Genomic DNA, 22,227 nt, shown 5'->3' with positions numbered 1-22,227 from the left:
TACCTGTAGAGTCTGGAGTTGAGTAGCAAGGGTGGTCAAGACAGCGTTCAGGTCCTGTCCTTCTGTCATATTCGAACGTTGTATCCTGCCGACTATGCCACTGTAATGGAAGACAAAAAAACATATAAAGGTTTGGGGTTTTCCGGCCCCGTATACTGTACATTCTGCACAGGTTCACAGAAAAGGTCCAGTGAGTACAAAGTACTTTCAACACAAGACAACAAACAAATGGCAAACTGGGGTATTTATAAAGGAGAAACCGTAAGTGTCAGAGGAATGCTGGGAAGTATTGGTGAACTGGATGCTGGGAGCCATGATGTCATCAGAGGAGAAGGCTGGGAGTAAGTGGCAAGGCGGGGCCAGAGACGTGTTGTGGTCTCATGGTGGCGGCGCTTCCTTCTTTCTAGGAAAACAAAGAGAGAGATTAGTGCTCCGCCATTCCCGCTTGGCATGAGGTTGCACGTTACGTCTTGGGACCTTCCGCGGCTCCCTAAGCGCTCGTGCGTGACAATACATACATACATACATACATAAGTAAATAATCAGACATTTGGTATACTGCAGCCTCTGGTCATTTTTGGATTTAGCTGTAAAGTTTTAAATGAAGCATACAGGTGATTACTCAAAATTTCTGTTGGTATTAATATGGGTTATAAAATACTTTATTTATAGATAATTGGACAAAATGTTAATGTTGATGCTTCACACCTCAATGTTCCTGAGCTTGATTCCCTGCAAATCATATATCAGCTGTATATGAAGTTTGCACTTTCAGTCTTTATCTGTATGGCCTTTATTTGAGTATTATTATTATTTAGACTGACACCTTTATCCATGGCAACGTATAACATTTGAGAGATACAATTGATTACATTGCTTTTGTTTTTTTCTCCAGATGGAGCACAGTTAGGTGAAGTGACATGCTCATGGTCACAGAGAACAAGGCAGTGGAATTTGAACCTGCAGTTTCAGGGTTTTGAGCTCTGAGGCTTATGCACTACACCTCACTGTCTACTCCAGTTTCTTACACAATTCAAAGACTCCAATTTCTCAATACCCAGTAGCAGAATTCCTTAAATGAATGTACCATTGCCGGCGAGGAGTGCAGTGTCAGACATTAATCATCTTACACTGGAAAAGGTGACATTTAACTGAACTGTGCAAAGTGTCTTCAAGGGTGAAATGAGTAGGTTTTCGGCCACTTGTCTCTGAATAGAATTTAGTTTATCCTTCCTGTTATTTAGGTATCTTAATACAATTTACCACCTCTTTGAGTGTTATCTTATTGTGAAAAACTGAAAAAATATTTCAGGATTGGCTTTTACAGTTTTAGCAATGTTCTTCTTTGAATTTTGTTTCCATTTTTAAATTCCCTTTTCATTGCAACTTTCATACTTATCACTACAATTGAATGACACGTACACATCATTAAACTGTTTTCTGTGTAATTTCTTTCTCAGCTCCTTAAGCTTTTAACAAGTATTTAAACTTCTTATGGTAAGCTTAATGAGCTATAAATTTCAAGCAGCTGTTCAATAGAACCAAGTAGGTTTAAATTCACCAATGTACTTCAAGAAAAAGTCAACCTACAGAAAGCTGAATTCAAAGACACCCCGAAAATCAACCTGAAAAAATGATGTGGCAGGCTAGTCCACTCAGTAGTTTGTTTGGCCCCCACGTGCTTGTATGCTTGCCTGACTATGTTGGGGGTTCATGCTGCTAATCCTAACCCTGTCCTAACGGATGGTGTCCTGGGGGATCTCTTCACAGATCTGGACTAGGGCATCACTGAGCTCCTGGACAGTCTGAGGTGCAACCTGGTTGGATGGACCGAAACATAATGTCCTAGAGGTATTCTATTGGATTGAGGTCAGTTGAGTGAGCATGGGGGCCAGTCAATGATATCAATTCCTTCATCCTCCAGGAACTGCCTGCATACTCTCGCCACATGAGGCCGGGCATTGTCTGTCACATGTGCTCAGGGTGAACCTGCTGTCATCTGTGAAAGCACAGGGTGCCAGTGGTGGACCTGCCAATTCTGGTATTCTATGGCAAATGCCAATTGAGCTCCACTGTGCCAGGCAGTGAGCACAGGGCCCAATAGAGGACGTCGGGCCCTCAGGCCACCCTCATGAAGTTTGTTTCTGATAAATTCACACCAGTGGCCTGATGGTGGTCATTTTGTAGGGCTCTGGCAGTGCTCATCCTGTTCCTCCTTGCCAAAAGGAGTAGATACCGGTCCTGCTGATGGGTTAAGGACCTTCTACTGCCCTGTCCAGCTCTCCTAGAGTAACTGCTTGTCTCCTGGAATCTTCTCCATGCCCTTGACACTGTCCTGGGAGACACAGCAAACCTGGCAATGGCACATATTGATGTGTCATCTTGGAGAAGTTGGACTACCTGTGTAACCTCTGTAGGGTCCAGGTATCACCTCATGCTACCAGTAGTGACACTGACCGTAGCCAAATGCAAAACTAGTGAAAAAACAGATGAGGAGGGAAAAATGTCAGTGGCCTCCACGTGTTAAACCATTCCTGTTTTGGGGGTCATCTCATTGTTGCCCCTCTAGTGCACCTGTTGTTAATTTCATTAACACCAAAGCAGTTGAAACTGATTAAAAACCCCTCTGCTACTTAACTGACCAGATCAATATCCCAGAAGTTTCATTGACTTGATGCTATACTTTGATTAATATTTTTTTAGAGACGTATATATATATTGTAACAAAGGCGCTATATTGTGCCTGACCCGACACAGACTGACACCAAGGCACGTGTAAAATAAAACAAATATTTATTTTTCTTCACCTGTGGGGCACGTCTTCCCCATGAACCCCACAGGCACAACACAGTCCCAGAACACAATTCACCAACACAACGCTCCCTTCTGGCACCACCACCACTCCTCCCGTCAAACTTCATCCTCCTCCTCCCGACTCTGGTCACTGAGTGGTGGTTCCTGGCCCCTTTAAAAGCCCACCCAGAAGTGCTGCAAGCGCTCGATCACCTGTTTCCGGTTGTACTTCTAGGTTGGACGGAAGATTCGTCCAGCTGGGATCAGGGAACCATGCAGCGCCCCCTGGCGGCCACCCCAGATCCCAACAGGGCTGTGGAGAAATACATCTCCCATGAAGCCCTGTGGGAAGCTGATGCACCACTGTCAGCCAAGGAGGCTGCCACCAGGCATCCCAGGGGAGGTATTGAGTAGCCCATGGTTGCTCCCCTCATCTCGTCTACGGTTCTGTCCTGTGGAGATAGAAACAACAGGTCTGGGGGCATTTCCCTGACATCCACACACTCTGGACGTCCTCCAAGAACAACACCACCAGCCGTGACCACAGCAGCCGCACTCATAACAACGCCGCTCCCCTCCAGTCCGATTCCTGCGAGAATGGAAGCAGGATGGAAAGTGCATGTTGTGCTCGGTGCATGTTGTGGCATGATGTCTCTCTGATGTTTTCATGACCGTCAAAGCATGTGAATGCAGTTTCCACTGTTCATCGACATAATGGGTGTAACCCCGAGGTAGCTATGATTTCCAAGTGATGTCCAGTAGTCACCAGTAAGGGCGACTGCCTCCGTGAACTCCAACTCCTTAGCTAGTTTTGCCCTCTCTGAATCATACAGCTCATGTATACTAGTCACGACTGTGGCTCTCGGGGTTAATTCATAAGTTGGGTCGTTGGATGCAATCTGAATTATGTCGTGCAGACCTTCGTCCTCCACTATGTAAATCGGCCTGCATGCTGTGGCTATCCATTTAGCAATTGCTACCGTTAATTTGCTGGAGGCTAACATGTCCATTGGTTTCTGACAAACACTGTTTAGCGTGGTCTGTCACATATTACCCGGATTAATGCTATTAGTGTAAAATGGACGCTTGGCTTGCATGTGAAATCGTAGGCTGCTTGTATTCTGATGATAACTAAATTTGGCTTTACAGTAACTACACACAACCTTATTTTTATTGAGTGAGCTGTCAGGCAATGTTTTGAAACTGAACTTCCCATTTAATGGACCTTTTTCCATCGCTCAACATTTAGGAATATGGAGTGACTTCTACGAGAAATAACTTGAAGGCTAGAGTGGCATGCATTCAGTTTGCAAGCTCAGTTTGATCTACGGGAATTTCGTAGTGTCATAAAGAACCTGCGTTAACGGCACTAATTTTTGTAACGGCGTTATTAACGCGTTAACTTTGACAGCCCTAATATATATATATACTAGCAAAATACCCACGCTTCGCAGCGGAGAAGTAGTGTGTTAAAGAGGTTATGAAAAAAAAAGGAAACATTTTAAAAATAACGTAATATGATTGTCAATGTAATTGTGTTGTCATTGTTATGAGTGTTGCTGTGTTTTATATATATAAAATACACACACACACATATAAACATATATATACATATACATATACACATATATATACATATCTACATATATATATATATATATATATATATATATATATATATATATATATATATATATATATATATATATATATGTATACATATACACATCCACATATCAACATATATATATACACATATATACACACACACACGGTTTATGGGTGATGATTGTTTTACTCTTTTTATGTTTATTTTATTTTATTGTAGAATCAACTCCTATCTGCGCACAGCAGGGCAGCCGTGGGCGGATGCGTATGGTGTATTCACTCCATGTTATCGTGCATTGCGCTGTCAGTGGTATTTTGATAAAAGAATTTGAACAACATATAAGAAGCATATAAATTATTAAACAGTAAAACATTAAAATTTAAGAAGTAAAGTTACATTAAGTACTACTGCAGTGCCTTCGGGTATACCTCATTTTTTGTTTGCCCATTACATGCTTAAATGTATACATTTTTTGGTGCACCTACCCGAGAACACGCGACATATAACAGAGCGTGGGAGAAGCATGGATTTTAAACACGCGTTGAGTTCATCTGCTGGTCTCCCTCGTGGAATAACTGGTAATGTTTGACTAAAATGTACAGCGAGTAAAACGACATTACCTCCTATTTTTTTTTTTACGATCTCTGAGATCTTGCTTTTTTCGGTTCAAGGCTTCATAAGCTCTTTTATGTTGTATGGTGTACTTATCCCAAACCATTATCTTTGAATGTTGCAAGACTTTCGCCTTGTATGTAGATCGGGGTAATTACATTCATTGCATTCCTAGTCTGAATCACAATGTGATTGTATGGGTGGTTACCTGGCACTGTAGGGTTGCCACCCGTCCTTTAAAATACGGAATCGTGCCGCGTTTGAGAATGAAATTGCGCGTCCCGTTTTGAATCAATACTGGACGGGATTTATCCCGTATTTTTTTTATCATTTTTTTTTTTAAAGCAGCGTCTCATGCAAATCATCCCACACGCATTTTATGAAGATGCTTCCTTTCCTAGTTTTGATTGGGTAATACTTGATGTCATCGTTAGTTTGATTGGTGTTTTTAACTGTCCACTGAGGAGGGCGTGTCTTTTAAGTACAGTCTGCAAGGTGTTGGCACTGAGATGTGGCGTCAGCGCCATAGTTGAAGCCCCTAACGTTGCGGTCAGCAAGTCGGCTAACATCCGCCATGTGCCGTCTTTCAGTTGCGAGAAGCAGATCATAGAATGGTTGAAACTGTTGCCCCTAACGTTGCGCCACGGCGTGTGGTTCGTTTATACCTCGTGTCTTCTCATTAAACATTTATCTCGCGAATATGTTATTGCAATCCGCAGCGGGAGCGTTTCTATAAACTTAATTTAAACTTACGTTTTACACCGTGCTTTGTTTCCCTTATGAACATGCTTGTATGCTTAACTCGCTCCGTTCTCAATTGTTTAATAAATTTTTTGCTCTTCGCTGTTTGCGGCTGTTCCTCCATTTCCCCCTACTTCGTTATTTTATCTCGCGAATATGTTATTGCAATCCTTAACGGGAGCGTTTCAATAAACTGATTGAAAATAGTATTGCATTTACCTTTTTAGTAAAAGGCGAGCTTTTAAGCCTGAGAAATCACAGCGTAAATGCACACGTTTAATTGGACATGTGTTAATATGTATGGTTACACAGTATTAAAAGACAGTGAACAACGTCAGTTACCTTTGTTCCCGCGTTTGATAAAAGGCGAGCTTTTAAGCCTGAGAAATCACCCCGTAAATGCACACGTTTAATTGCACATGTGTTAATATGTATGCTTACACAGTATTAAAAGACAGTCAAAAATTAACGTCATTTACCTTCGTTCCCGCGTGTGACTCGTGCTGTAAATCTCTTCCTTGTTTTTAGTTCACGTGATTACGTAGGAGGCGTGATGACGCGATACGTGACTCCGCCTCCTCCATTACAGTGTATGGACAAAAAATATGTTCCAGTTATGACCATTACGCTTTGAATTTCGAAATGAAACCTGCCTAACTTTTGTAAGTAAGCTGTAAGGAATGAGCCTGCCAAATTTCAGCCTTCCACCTACACGGGAAGTTGGAGAATTAGTGATGAGTCAGTCAGTGAGTGAGTGAGTCAGTCAGTCAGTGAGGACTTTGCCTTTTATTATTATATATATATATATATATATATATATATATATATATATATATATATATATATATATATATATATATGTGTATCTATATATATGTATCTATACTAATAAAAGGCAAAGCCCTCACTGACTGACTGACTCACTCACTCACTCATCACTAATTCTCCAACTTCCTGTGTAGGTGGAAGGCTGAAATTTGGCAGGCTCATTCCTTACAGCTTACTTACAAAAGTTACGCAGGTTTCATTTCGAAATTGTCCATATACAGTAATGGACTGCAGCTTGCTGGCTGTGGGAGGCGGGGTTGCATATCGCGTCATCACGCCTCCCACGTAATCACGTGAACTGACTGTGAAGGAGAAAGGACGGCCTTATATGGCGTTCATTTATAAAACAGCAGACAGGCTGTTTAAAGGAAGCTTCACAAAAAAACAGATCCTTAACAAATTGTTATTGGTATATTTTCCCTCAATTTAAAAAGGTTTTCTTTTCTTCTTAATTAAAATTTAAAAGCAATACTTCACCGCTGCGAAGCCCCTCTAGCGCTGACGTCTGAGGTTCGATTACCGTAAGCGAGTGCAATGAGTGTGTACGCCTGATGAGCCAAGAATAAGGGGGAAACACGTGTCGCGTACTCTGCATTATTTGACAGTAAACTATTTTCAACCATTCTATGATCTGCTTCTCACAACTGAAGGCACCGTGGCTGATGTTAGCTGACTTGCTGGCCAACCATAAGCGTTACCTGGTAGGTAACCACCCACTCACTTCACTCCCTTATGGGAATCGAACCTCGGACGTCAGCGCTAGAGGCGAAGCCCCTAAAATTGCGCCATAGCGTGTGGTTCGTTTATTTGAAAGCATGTAGATCGGGGTAATTACATTCATGGCATTCGTAGTCTGATTCACAATCTGATTGTATGGGTGGTTACCTACCAGGTAACGCTTATGGTTAGTCAGCAAGTCAGCTCGAAGTGATCACTCGTGTGAAGGCAGCTTCACAAAAAACCAGATCCTTAACAAATTGTTATTGGTATATTTTCCCTCAATTTAAAAAGGTTTTCTTTTCTTCTTAATAAAAATTTAAAAGCAGTACTTCGCAGGTGCGAAGCGCGGGGATTTGAGCGACTGACGCATACAGACATATTCTTGAGTGCAGGTACTTCGGAAAGAAAGCACCGTGTAAACCTAAAGTTTAAATTAAGTTCATAGACCTACAAAAGGTTGCCATTGATTTCAGGCAAGATTGCTTTTCTCCTGTACAACTATACGTTGCATTCTCAAGAGTGTGCTTTCACGGCTTGGTCATATTACAACCGGAGTGCTGAACTGACAAGGTGGTATACAAACAGAACTATAACAATCGTAATAAACGAACACAAAAACAGCGGACAACCCGTGGATTAAATAAAAAGGCTGCTTCCATTGGCGAAGCAACGAAAAAGGAAGACCTTATATGGCGTTCGTTTATAAAACAGCGGAGAGGCTATGTGAAGTCAGCTTCACAAAAAACCAGATCCTTAACAAATTGTTATTGGTATATTTTCCCTCAATTTAAAAAGGTTTTCTTTTCTTCTTAATAAAAATTTAAAAGCAGTACTTCGCCGGTGCGAAGCACGGGGATTTGAGCGACTGACGCATACAGACATATTCATGAGTGCAAGTACTTCGGAAAGAAAGCACCGTGTAAACCTAAAGTTTAAATTAAGTTCATAGACCTACAAAAGGTTGCCATTGATTTGAGGCAAGGTTGCTTTTCTCCTGTACAAGTATACGTTGTATTCTTAACAGTAAGCTTGCACAGCTTGGTCATATTACAACCGGAGTGCTGAACTGACAACGTGGTATACAAACAGAACTATAACAATCGTAAAAAAAAGAAAAAAAAAAAAAGCGAAGAACCCTTGGATTTAATAAAAAGGCTCCTTCCTTGGCGAAGCGAGGAAAAAGGAAGACCTTATATGGCGTTAGTTTATAAAACAGCGGAAAAGTTGTGTTAAGGCTGCTTCACAAAAAAACAGATCCTTAACAAATTGTTATTGGTATATTTTCCCTCAATTTAAAAAGGTTTTCTTCTTAATAAAAATTTAAAAGCAGTACTTCGTGGGGATTTATATATATATATATATAGATAGATAGATAGATAGATAGATAGATAGATAGATAGATAGATAGATAGATAGATAGATAGATAGATAGATAGATAGATAGATAGATAGATAGATAGATAGATAGATATGTATGTATGTCTATATATATATGTAAATATGTATATATATATGTGTATATATATGTAGATATGTATATATATATGTAGATATGTAAATATGTATATGTATATATATGTCTCTGTATGTGTATATACATATACTAGCAAAATACCCGCGCTTCGCAGCGGCGAAGTACTGCTTTAAAATTTTAAATAATAAACTGAGGGAAATTATACCAATAATTATTTGTTAAGGATCTCTTTGTACACCATGTTGTCAGTTCGCCCCTCCGGTTGTAATATGACCAAGTTGTGCGCTGAGCTTACTCTTGAGCATGCAACGTATACTTGGCCATGTGAAAAGCAAATCAAGAACAGCAAGACCGCGCCAGCTGCGGAGCTCAGCTCGGAGCGAAATGAAGTGAATGAAATGAGGTGAATGGGAGGGGAGATGATCACATGACTCCAACACCCGCCTTAACTCTCCATCCCTCCACAAACACACAAACACAGTCTCTCGGATCCCAACTCTCCTTTATATATATAGATAAATGTGTGTATGTATGTATGTATGTGTGTATATATATATATGTATGTGTATGTATGTATGTGTATATGTATATATGTATGTGTGTGTGTGTGTATCTGTGTATATGTATGTGTATATATATGTTGATATGTGTATATGTATGTATATATATGTGGATGTGTATATGTATATATATATGTATATATGTATATATATATGTATATGTAGATATGTGTATATGTAGACATATATGTATATGTAGATATGTATATATATTTATATATTTTTATGTATATATATATATGTTTACATAACCTCTTTAACACACTACTTCTCCGCTGCGAAGCGCGGGTATTTTGCTAGTATATATATATATATATATATATATATATATATATGTGTGTGTGTGTGTGTGTGTGTGTGTGATACAGTATCCCTTTTGGTTATCATCAGGCGTACGCACTTTTGTATCCCCTTACAGGGATCAATCCCCCATAAAGGGATGCAAAACTGCGTACACCTGACGAGCCCCAATAAGGACGAAACACGTGTCGTGTACTCTTTGTATTATTTGGCAGGTACTGTATCACATACCTACGATCTGCTTCTCGCAACTGAGAGAACACGGGGGATGTTTGCCAACTGGCTGACCAAAAACAAGTGTCACACTAATCCCATTGTAATTACATACTATAACAATGCATACTGTATATACTGTATAGTTTTTGAAATAATAATTTGATATATGAAAACAGTTCAACAAATTTAAAAATTTGAGTTTAAAGAAATGGATGTTGTTGTGTTACATTATAATTCTATTTTATATTTACCTGGGTAATAAGTTGAATTGAATGAACTTGAATTCAAACACACTGTACAGTGAGATGCAGTGAATGCCAGTGTCAAATGATCTCAAGTGTGTTGCTTATTAATACGCTTTTAAGCAGCACTAAAGGAAGTCTAAAGGGTCCTGAAAGTTAAACCTCTGTAAATTAATAGCAAAATCCTCAAGAAGATTCTATGCGGAACAAGAATCCAGCGTCTTTAAAGGCCTTTAATGGGTGCTTTGCATTTCTTGTTACTTAATTCTACAATCTAAACCACAGTGATAAAAGTTTAAAAGCATTAATCACCCCATTATCACTTTTTATTCTCTGTGAAATGTTCATAAAGTGTGGCTTCTTGAAGAGTCATTTGCATGACTGATGTAATTTTCCTTTTCTGTGATTTATGCAAATGTATTCCACTATTTATACCTTCTAGCCACTCCAGCAGTTTGATAAAGACGGTGCATCTCTGTCTTGTTACTATTAGTTTAAAAAAAAGTTTTTAAAATGAGGATTTTACCATATTCCTTAATTGTAATGGCATTAAGCTTTCTTGGTAAGTGCTGCATGAGGCTACTATTTGATTATGATATTTCTGTGCAAATCTTTCATTTTTGCATGTACTGTTTTTTAGGTGTTCATGGTCAAATTACACTGAAAGAATCAGATCCTGTAACTCTACAGCCAGGACAGTCACATAAATTGTCATGTAAAGCCTCTGGATTTACATTCAAGGACTACTACATGGAATGGGTTCGGCAGCCTCCTGGTAAAGGGCTAGAATGGGTGGCACAAATAAACAATGGTGGTGGTGGTAGCCAGTGGTATGCATCCTCTGTACAGGGAAGATTCACCATCAGCAGAGACGATTCCAACAACATGCTGTACTTAACTATGAACAACCTGCAGACTGCAGATACAGCTGTGTATTACTGTGCCCGAGAGTCACAGTGAGAGAAGTGAAGTGTCTGTCATAACAAAAACTGGAAAACTATGGACCAAATATTTTTACTATTATGAGTTATTTAAAACAGCCCTTGGGTTTGTAAAATATGTTTTTAAACATTGATTTCACCATCTCCAGAAAATCCAGAAAACCACAGGAGCACATGTGGCAGTGCAATGAAGCATGTAGGAGCCACGGTTTCAGTATTCAACATATTTAGCTATCTGTATGTGTAATTTTACACTGTTTGCTAATATTTAGGAACTTCTGAAGCATTAACATTTTTCAAATTTTTAACTAATAGGACATCAAAAATTGAATATGCAGTATCACGTATATTTTTGCAATATATTTTTATGCAATTATATATTTTTGTGTAAGCAGATAACAGGCCCAAGAGTATCTACCAAACAGTAAAAAACTGAATTCAAACTCAAACATACAAACGGGCAGTGCAGTGACAGGCTATTGTAGGTGATGTTGGTAAGCAGGATTTACTGGCAAACTGAAGTACGTGTTTTAGTTTGTTGTACTGAAATAAAGACCACAATGTAAAATATACTTATGTCTGAGAATCTCTGAAGACAGCAGAAACACAAACAGCACATATTCAAATCTTCAGAGGAAATTTAAAAGCCAGTCTTGTTAGAGAAGATAACCGTTATTATTCATATAAATAAAAATGGCTGACAAATATACAGTAAGTTGGCTTCCTAAGCACCACTCTTTACAAAACTAAGAATGCTGACAAATTTATCCAGACAAAACCCTAATATTATACTGGTGACTGTTGTAATAGCTGAGCATGTCTTGGATGGCATAACTTTGCTGCATCTTGTGCTGTATGTTCATATTGTTTAGGTTAAACCTAATTACAGTAATATGTACACTATGTGGTATCTGAAATTTTAATGATAAGCTACAGAGATAAATATTGTTGAACATTAGAGCAACAAATTATGTTAATGCACTTGTCAACTGCCAGATGAGGTGCATTATTTGAAGAATGTTTTCTTCTCCTGCAGTTTCCTTCTACATTTATAGTCCACTTTCTTAGGCTGATCACCATCTTCAATCTGTAAAAGTGTGAGTGCTTGTCTGTAAATTATTCACCACAGCATCATCAACTACTAACAGGGACAGAATTAGCTAAACTTTCTTTTAAATTGTAAGACTGAATGGGAATTATTCACATTTCCTAATAGTTTCCTCCTTTTCTTCAGCAGTATTTGTTGCACCTTTATTCCAATTTTTGTAATGCTGAATTGTCATGGACTCCCACCGAGAATCATGTCTTTTTGTAGATTTGCACTGTGGTGAACTTCCAGTTGTGATTCACAAACCCAGAATATTCTTTCTCTGAACATCATGAGCTGAGTGCTTCCTGGTAACATCAGCTCCTGCTCCAACCTTTTTTTGTGCATTGTCACCCACTACACGCCACCTGTCCACAGTGCAAATCCCACCGTTGTTGCCAAGTGAATTCCTGTGGACATAGTGGCTATGTTATGCACCCCAGGGTGCCTCTGATGTGCTTTCTTCAACAAGAATTCATCTTACGGAATCAGTTACTTGCCATCTTGCATATTCATTTGCAAGAAAAGCATAACAGAACAAAACATGGCCAGCAAAATACATGCCTGCACATCTAGTCTTTGGGCCTTCAGAAGAAATTCTGTCATGGCCATTAAAATCTTCCGAAGACTGACCAACCTATAATACCATGTGCTCCCAGTTACAAGTAAGTAGAAGGAAGATACTTTAGACATAATCCCTCAGGCAGATCTGTTTATTAAAAACACAACACCTAGGGTAATCTCTGTTCCATCTCATGATGCACTTCATTACAATATCCATATTACTAACCGAGAATGCTAAACCGGATGATGGACGCAGGCACATCCGGCAATGTGCAGTAGCTGCAAAAAGACGTACTGCGCAGGCGCAAAAAGAGTCCACGAGAGTCGGCTGAGGAGCCGAGAAAGGCGGACAAAAGAGGGCGAGAGAGGCCACACCCCCCCCCCCCCCCCCTACCCTACAGGCACTGGACGGGACGGGACGGGACACACACCAAGAGGGGGATTCAACAAGCCCATGGAAGACAAAAAAAAAGAACACAAAACCACCCCACAGACCCTACAAACAAGGGACGGGACACACACAAAGAGGGGGATTCAAACAAGACACAGGAACACAAAAAGAAAGAAGACGCTCGCGCAACAACAATCCCCCCCACACATCCATAAGAAGTGACACCCAAAGCCACATATTCTAAAGTAAACGTCAACACCTTCACACTAGGCAGCATAGGTGTCAGCATAGGTGTCAGCATAGGTGGATGTCCTTTCAATAAAGCACTATTAACCGTTCAACTGCAGAAAAGGATACATATTAACAGTGAGTGCGATCCTCCTTATTACTTATCCATATTTCGCATGCTGAGAAAGAAACAAGTCATGAATACACGGTCACGGGTACAAAACGATTCGCGTGTCAAAGTGCTGCATCGAAAGAAGCACGATTTCAAACCGAAAGAGCTTGCGTATCAGACATACAAAAAAGGGAGCGAAGAGACAGAATAAATGAACGGAGACGTGTACAACGCGCAAATGAACTGACAGAAAAAAAAAGCAAGACGCGAAAAGCACAAAGCTCAAATGACCGACATACAAAAACGGACAAGGCTCGATACAAACAATGCACGGCGTAGACTGAAACGGACTTTGCGCAAAGCGGAGGCGAAGAAAAAAAAAGAAAAAAATAGCGCGTCACAAATAATGGACATGCAACAAAAAGGCAATCAAACGCAAAAAGCAAAACATGCCCGTCGCGGACATCAACGCCACACACCTGTTAAACGCTTACGCCAAATGGCTGAAAACGCCTTCAATAAGGAATCCACTATTGAGGAAAATTCATTGGGATTAATGAATGTCATTTGCAATCATTGTCATTCACTTAACTTCACAGAAGAAACAACTGGCAATACAAATAATGAATTTACACGTTGTTGTCAAAAGGGGCAGATTAGACTGCCTCCTTTACATTCATATCCTGAATATCTAAAGAAGCTTCTAACTAACGATGTGCCTGAAAGTAAAAACTTTAGGAACTGCATTAGATCCTACAATAGTTCATTTGCTTTTGCATCTACCGGAGTACATATCAGGCCACCAAAAGGCAATGGCCCATACTGCTTTCGCATATGTGGACAAATATTGCATCGCATTGGAACAGTGCACCCTGAAACAAATCAACAACGCAAATATGCACAAATCTACATCCTAGATATCAACGCATGAACCTTCCTGAAAACAAACAATGCACGGAGCCTATAATGAGAAACGTCACTCATGTCATAAACAATCACCCATTAGCTAAGTCTATAAAAATACTACATGAAGTTGAAAAGGAGGCAAATACAAAAGCAAATGCAGAAGGTATAGCGGCAACTACAATTGCTTTGGTCTTGATAAAGGACAAAGAACAAGATCCAAGACGATACAATCTGCCCGTCGTTAATGAAGTGGCAATTGTCTTTCAAAGTAAAGATGGTGAGCCTCCATTTCACAGAGATAAGAACAAGATCCAAGACGATACAATCTGCCCGTCGTTAATGAAGTGGCAATTGTCTTTCAAAGTAAAGATGGTGAGCCTCCATTTCACAGAGATATTGTTCTACATTTACGTCCTGATAAAAACAACACACCTACATTCCAACGCATAGACATTTGCTTTCCGCTTCTTAATACTTTAACATACCCCATATTTTTTCCAATTGGACAGGAAGGATGGAGTGCTACAATTTCAAGAATTAAAAAACAGCAGGCACAGAGACGATCACGTGTATCCATGAAAGAATATTTCTCCTACAGACTCTCAGTAAGGGACGACTTTAATCCATTACTCAATGTAGGAAAGCTGACTCAACAATACATCGTTGACGTTTATGTTCGAGCGGAATCAAATGATCTGCAGTGGATAAAAAACAACCAGCCTTCACTTAGAGCCGATAAATACAAATCGCTGCTGGACTACATTAATCGGGATGCTGACATCATGGAGCACATTCCAATAAAACATTAATATATGCCAAACACTCTATTTGTTATTTCTATGTGCATCATCCAAAGCTGCACACTATTCTATATCTAATTCATACATCTCACTCTTTGTCATGTCCCAACGCCAGGGGTTGGCGAGCGAAGCGAGCAGGGGGCGGAGCCCCCTAGTAAAAATAAGAAATGGTTTGTAACAACAGAAATAATAAGCCCTAAGGCTTCTCTCCCACCACTGTCATAGGTCCAGTGCCATGCCACAAGGACACAGTGGTGAAGCCAGCAACCACATTGGTCCACAAAAATAAAGAAAGCAATGTTTCACAAATTTATGGCGTTCAACCAGATAGTCAAGGAACTTAGGAAGGACTTATTGGACACTTTTGTTAACTTATGATGCAGATAACTCTAAAGCAAGGCCAGGAATATCTAGAAGAATAGGAGTTTATGGTAAAGAGGAATTATAACTACTGATTTTAAAGAAAGGAAAATCACAATTAAAGCCCTAAAATCCAAAAACGTGCATGTGACAAGAATATTAAGGGGATCACAGAGAAAATAAGGAAAAAAAAACGTTAAACGTAGCTTGGAAGGGGTAAGGTAAAGTCTATGAAAATATTTTAAAAGAGCAAACTGACAACTGGGGGGCGGCACGGTGGCGCAGTGGGTAGCGCTGCTGCCTCGCAGTTGGGAGATCTGGGGACCTGGGTTCGCTTCCCGGGTCCTCCCTGTGTGGAGTTTGCATGTTCTCCCCGTGTCTGCGTGGGTTTCCTCCGGGCGCTCCGGTTTCCTCCCACAGTCCAAAGACATGCAGGTTAGGTGGATTGGCGATTCTAAAATTGGCCCTAGTGTGTGCTTGGTGTGTGGGTGTGTTTGTGTGTGTCCTGCGGTGGGTTGGCACCCTGCCTGGGATTGGTTCCCTGCCTTGTGCCCTGTGTTGGCTGGGATTGGCTCCAGCAGACCCCCGTGACCCTGTGTTCGGATTCAGCGGGTTGGAAAATGGATGGCTGAAACTGACAACTGGGATTTCTAACAGAATATCTAATGTTTTTGAAGATAATACCTCAGTAGAGAGATGTCAACTGATAATATAGTAATAACCAAAATGGGTCCTCTGAGATAGGAAAGGGACATTACAGAAAGAAGACGAATAGAAGGAAATGTAAGTCTAATTTCTCCAACTAAGTCAAGTTTTGAAGGTTCCCTAATGTCCTAAAATCTGCAGTGGCACACTAATTGGTAATCTATTCTATGGTTCACTCTGTGAACTTTTTCTTAACAAGTTTCCAACAATGTCCCCGCATTCCTGCTGAACTAATTTTAAAGTAACAGTGTCAATCCACTGTAATAATTCCATTCATAATTTTTAAAACTTCAATCATGTCACCTCTTAATCTTCATTTGATTTAACTGCAAGGTTCAGCTTCTTTAATCTTTCTTCATAGCTCATACCTCTTAGAACTGGAATTTGCCTAGTTGCTCTTCTCTGAACTTTTTCTAGCATTTCTCTCTCTACATAGCCTGGAGATCAAAATTGGACACAGGTCTAACTAGTGCATTATAAAGCTTAAGCATGATCTAGTTTGACTTGAACTACACATTTCATTATATATAACCTAACATTCTGGTAACCGTTACCTTAATGGCTTCTTTGCACTGTCTGAATGTAAATAGTGACATGTCCACTACATCTCCTAGGTCCTTCTTTAGACCTCCCATTGTGTATTCAAAACTAACATCCTTACTTCCTTGATGCAGAACTCTACATTTTCCTGTATTAACTTTCATCTACTTTAAATCTTCCCAACCCTGTACTCCATTGAGATCACTTTGTAATGATTTAACAAATTCTAGATTATCTTCATGGATGTAGCATGGATATATTATTCTGATTAAGAGTCCAAACAACATATATATGTGTGTGTGTGTATGTGTGTATATACAGTACAGTAATCCCTCCTCCATCGCGGGAGTTGTGTTCCAGAGCCACCCGCGAAATAAGAAAATCCGCGAAGTAGAAACCATATGTTTATATGGTTATTTTTATATTGTCATGCTTGGGTCACAGATTTGAGCAGAAACACAGGAGGTTGTAGAGAGACAGGAATGTTATTCAAACACTGCAAACAAACATTTGTCTCTTTTTCAAAACTTTAAACTGTGCTCCATGACAAGACAGAGATGACAGTTCTGTCTCACAATTAAAAGAATGCAAACATATCTTCCTCTTCAACGGAGTGGGCGTCAGAGAGAGAAAAGCAAACAAATCAATAGTGCTGTTTGGCAAGTATGCGAAGCACCGCCGGTACAAAGCTGTTGAAGGCGGCAGCTCACACCCCCTCCGTCAGGAGCAGGGAGAGAGAGAGAGAGAAACAAAGTCAAAAATCAATACGTGCCCTTTGAGCTTTTAAGTATGCGAAGCACCGTGCAACATGTCCTTCAGGAAGCAGCTGCACACAAAAGGTAGCAACGTGAAGATAATCTTTCAGCATTTTTAGACGAGCGTCCCTATCGTCTAGGTGTGCGAACAGCCCCCCTGCTCACACCCCCCTACGTCAGCGCAAGAGAGAGAGAGAGAAAGTAAGTTGGGTAGCTTCTCAGCCATCTGCCAATAGCATTTTTCCTTGTATGAAATCAACTGGGCAAACCAACTGAGGAAGCATGTACCAGAAATTAAAAGACCCATTGTCCTCAGAAATCCGCGAACTAGCAAAAAATCCGCGATATATATTTAAATATGCTTACATATAAAATCCGCGATAGAGTGAAGCCGCGAAAGGCGAAGCGCGATATAGCGAGGGATCACTGTATATCCATCCCTCCATCCATTTTCCAACCCGCTGAATCCGAACACAGGGTCACGGGGGTCTGCTGGAGCCAATCCCAGCCAACACAGGGCACAAGGCAGGAACCAATCCTGGGCAGGGTGCCAACCCACCGCAAGACACACACAAACACACCCACACACCAAGCACACACTAGGGCCAATTTAGAATCGCCAATCCACCTAACCTGCATGTCTTTGGACTGTGGGAGGAAACCGGAGCGCCCGGAGGAAACCCACGCAGACACGGGGAGAACATGCAAACTCCACGCAGGGAGGACCCGGGAAGCGAACCCAGGACCCCAGCTCTCCCAACTGTGAGACAGCACTGCACCACCATGCCACCCTATACAGTATACAGATATATATAGTGGAATCCTGCCCAACCAAAGACAGACACCATCTTAAGTCCACCACACACGATTTATTTACAAGTATTTACAGGTCCCGCATAGCACACAGTGCTTCCAGCACCAAACACCTCTCTCTCTCGACTTCTCAATGGTCCTCTTCGGGCCACCTTCTCCCACTCTCCGAAGCCTTGTCTTCTGCCACCCGACACCAGCTCCCCGACTTTTGGGAGTCGGCCCCTTTTATCCTTCCCCAGATATGCTCCAGGTGCCCCTTGATGAACTTCCGCCGGAAAAGGGAGGACATGCGAAGGGGGCCATGATCATCGGTCAGTTCCGGGTACCAAGTAGCCGTACCTCCGACAGTAGAGGCAGTGGTGAGGGACGAACGTGTGGTGGGGATGAAAGAAAGAAGAGGGCAGGTATGACGCTGGCGTGTGCCGGGGTCTAGGTGCCCTCCTCCCAGAGCCAGCATCGGTCTCATGCCGCTCTACAGGGACGTAGACGGTGCAGGGTCTCCTTTTTCCCATAAGGAGACTCAGACCGTCAGGGCGTCCCAGAGAAAAAGGAGGAGCCGGATAAGAAAAGCCGGCTGAACCGACAGAAAGAGGCGTGAGCACGGGAGCCCACATTGTGTGGTGGGCTGCCCTCTGCGGGTACCGAGGGAAGCCCCAAACTCTGCCGCGCCACGCCGTTCCGCCCACTGTCACAGCATCTTCACAAGCGCGATCACCTTCCCCTCCAGCTCCTCCAACAATTCACGGAGGACGCATATAGCCTGGAAGAGCGACCCAGCTGGCTGAAGGCAACCCTCCAGCTCATGCCGAGCCGCAAACAGAGATGGAGCATCAGCTAGCGGTGGACTTACCTGTCCCCCACAACCAGCCCCCTTGTGCTGCCTGCCTCTAGGAATCAGACTTACCTCCTGGAAGCCGTTTTCCAGAGCACCCTTCCTCCGTGTGGCCCTTTGAGACTCCAAGCCAACCTGGGAATCTGCCATGTGTTATACTATGTGTTTTTTTATTTAAGTTTAATGTCACTGTTCTCTGTGCCCACTGTTATGGATTCATTCATACAGGTACAGAGGGGCATAGCATCAGCAGTTAGAATTGCCGAGCCAAGCACAGGACTATAGAGAGCTACAGACAGCTGGAGAATTGAATAGTCAGCCTAATGACAGACTAGTATATTTCTGTCTTCTGTCAGCACAAAAAACCTTTCCTTGATGGGAGGATAAGAACTGTATGTAGGCATTGTGCTATTCCTGTATGTTTGAAGGTGGGGTTTGAGTACTGTTCTGTCCTTGTTTGGATCGGAGCCAAGAGCCTGCACATGGAGCAACCAGTATATAAGAATGGACACCAACGACCAACACTTTGAAGCTTCCGGGCGGAAGAGTATGTCTTCTGTCCAAGGCCGGGCAGAAGATTATGTCTTCTGTCCGGCTAAAATCCTTTCAGCGTGGCAACAAAAGATGACGGACTGCACAGATCAAGATTCCCACGGCTTGATATGTCTGTCATAAGCTTCCCGTTTGTAATGCCACGTGAAACCGTCAATAAAGAGCTAGAATTATCCTATTTTGTCGTGTAAGCTTGTAACAGTCATTTTGCATGCTGGGTGGGGTAATACCTTTTTAATTTATAATTCAGGTTAATTAAAATGTCGCATTTCAAAAGAACACATTTCTAGAGAGCTAATGCCTCTTAAGGAAACACCATGACGGCAAGCGTCGGGGATTTAACTGCTCTCAGGCCTCTCACGATCTTCTTTCTCCCCATCAGGTCAGAAATAACGTCTCCGCGAACCGGTAGCGACCCCGTGGTGAGTCGCAACTACATCGAAGTGTGTGTGCGGGCTGCGCTTTCGCGGAGCATGTGTGGGGTTGTCTGCAGGGCCAGGCTGCCCACAAAATTATTTTTAAGGGTCCCCGCCTAGAAACAGGCAGAGAGTCCCATCTGGGATGCCATTGTGGATGCCAGCCTGACCACACAGAAACAGACATCGTCTTAAGTCCACCATACACAATTTATTTACAAGTTCCAAGTCCCGCACAGCACACAGTGCTTCCAGCACCAACCTCTCTCTCTCGACCTCTCAATGGTCCTCTTCAGGCTGCCTTCTCCCCGACTGTTGGAAGGCTGGCACTCCGGGTGACACTGGAATACCTACCAGGGCATCAGGAACCGGAACCAGCCCCCTGGCTGTTGCCATGGGTCCCTATAGGGTTGAACTTCCCAGCTTGGTTCCCTTGACCCCTATAGCAACCAGGGGGGCTGTCCTCTCCTGGCAGAGGTGCTCAAAAAAATCAAAGGAACACTTTTTAATTGGAGTATAGCATCAAGTCAATGAAACTTCTGGGATATTGATCTGGTCAGTTAAGTAGCAGAGGGGGTTGTTAATCAGTTTCAGCTGCTTTGGTGTTAATGAAATTAACAACAGGTGCACTAGAGCGGCAACAATGAGACGACCCCAAAAACAGGAATAGTTTAACAGGTGGAGGCCACTGACATTTTTCCCTCCTCGTCTTTTCTGACTGTTTTTTCACTAGTTTTGCATTTGGCTATGGTCAGTGTCCCTACTGGTAGCATGTGGCGATATCTGGACCCTACAGAGGTGGCACAGGTAGTCCATATTCTCCAGGATGGCACATCAATATGTGCCATTGCCAGAAGGTTTGCTGTGTCTCCCAGCACAGTCTCAAGGGCATGAAGGAGATTCCAGGAGACAGGCAGTTACTCTAGGAGAGCTGGACAGGGCCGTAGAAGGTCCTTAACCCATCAGCAAGACCGATATCTGCTCCTTTCGGCAAGGAAGAACAGGATGAGCACTGCCAGAGTGCTACAAAATGACCTCCAGCAGGCCACTGGTGTGAATGCCTCCGACCAGACAATCAGAAACAGACTTCTGAAGGTGGCCTGAGAGCCCGACACCCACTAGTGCAGGGGTCGCCAACTCCAGTCCTGGAGGACCACCGTGACTGCAGGTTTTCATTCTCACCCTTTTCTTAATGAGTGACCTGTTTTTGCTGCTAATTAACTTTTTTTGAATTCATTTTAATTGATTTGCTCTAGAAGACTCAGACCCCTTAGTTGTTTCTTTTTCCTTAATTACCAGCCAAACTATAACAAGATATAAAATGCGCCAAAACAACTGGTGTCCATCATACAATATCTGAAAACAAAGAAAGATGAAGGTCTCAGGAATGCTGATCTGCTCAGGTCAACAAAACATTAACTCTGCTTTTAGAAAGAGAAAATCAACAATTTTGAAAATGTCTGCTTTTGCACCACAAGAGCAGCAACAAGCCATGGAATTAAAGAACGGGTTTAATTAATGACAAGAATCTGCACCTCATTAAGCAGCTGGTTGGAGTGAAATTGGTTGGAGTTTGAGGCTCTGACTTAGTTGGTCTTCTCTTGGCTCCCTCACTTCACATTTCTTCTCTGTTTGGGTGCCGTTTAAGGGAAGAAATGAAGCAATTCAGAGGAACAATGAATAATTCAGGGGAACAAATCTTAAAAGAGAAGCTCACTGCCCGGCACCATGGAGCTCGACATGCATTTGCCATTGAATATCAGGATTAGCAGGCCCGCCACTGGCGTCCTGTACTTTTCACGTGAATGGGTGTGGAGAACCCGTGGACATCATTCAACATGACCGGTTTGGTGGTGGGTCAGTGATGGTCTGGGGAGGCATATCCATGGAGGGACACACAGACCTCTACAGGCTAGACAACGGCACCTTGACTGCCATTAGGTATCAGGATGAAGTCCTTTGACCCAATGCCAGACCCTATGCTGGTGCAATGGGTTCTGGGTTCCTCCTAGTGCATGACAATGCCAGCCTCATGTGGCGAGAGTATGCAGGCAGTTCCTGGAGGATGAAGGAATTGATACCATTGACTGGCCCCCACTCACGCCTGACCCAAATCCAGTAGAACACCTC

At 42.1% G+C, this 22,227-nt stretch overlaps 1 gene segment (V, D, J or C); it reads left to right on the top strand.

Moving 5' to 3' along the window:
• The window catches only part of LOC127526593 (Ig heavy chain V region 914-like), a 42,767-nt gene extending 31,712 nt beyond the window's left edge, over positions 1–11,055 (top strand). Inside the window, 2 exon segments of the V gene segment in view lie at positions 10,601–10,657; positions 10,736–11,055. Coding sequence covers positions 10,609–10,657; positions 10,736–11,055 — 369 coding nt within the window.
• The last annotated feature ends 11,172 nt before the right edge of the window (positions 11,056–22,227 follow it).

Source organism: Erpetoichthys calabaricus, chromosome 2, assembly GCF_900747795.2.
Source record: "Erpetoichthys calabaricus chromosome 2, fErpCal1.3, whole genome shotgun sequence".
Classification (NCBI taxonomy): domain Eukaryota; kingdom Metazoa; phylum Chordata; class Cladistia; order Polypteriformes; family Polypteridae; genus Erpetoichthys; species Erpetoichthys calabaricus.
Note: the sequence above shows the minus strand (reverse complement) of the source record. Positions and strands in the feature narration are given on the sequence as shown.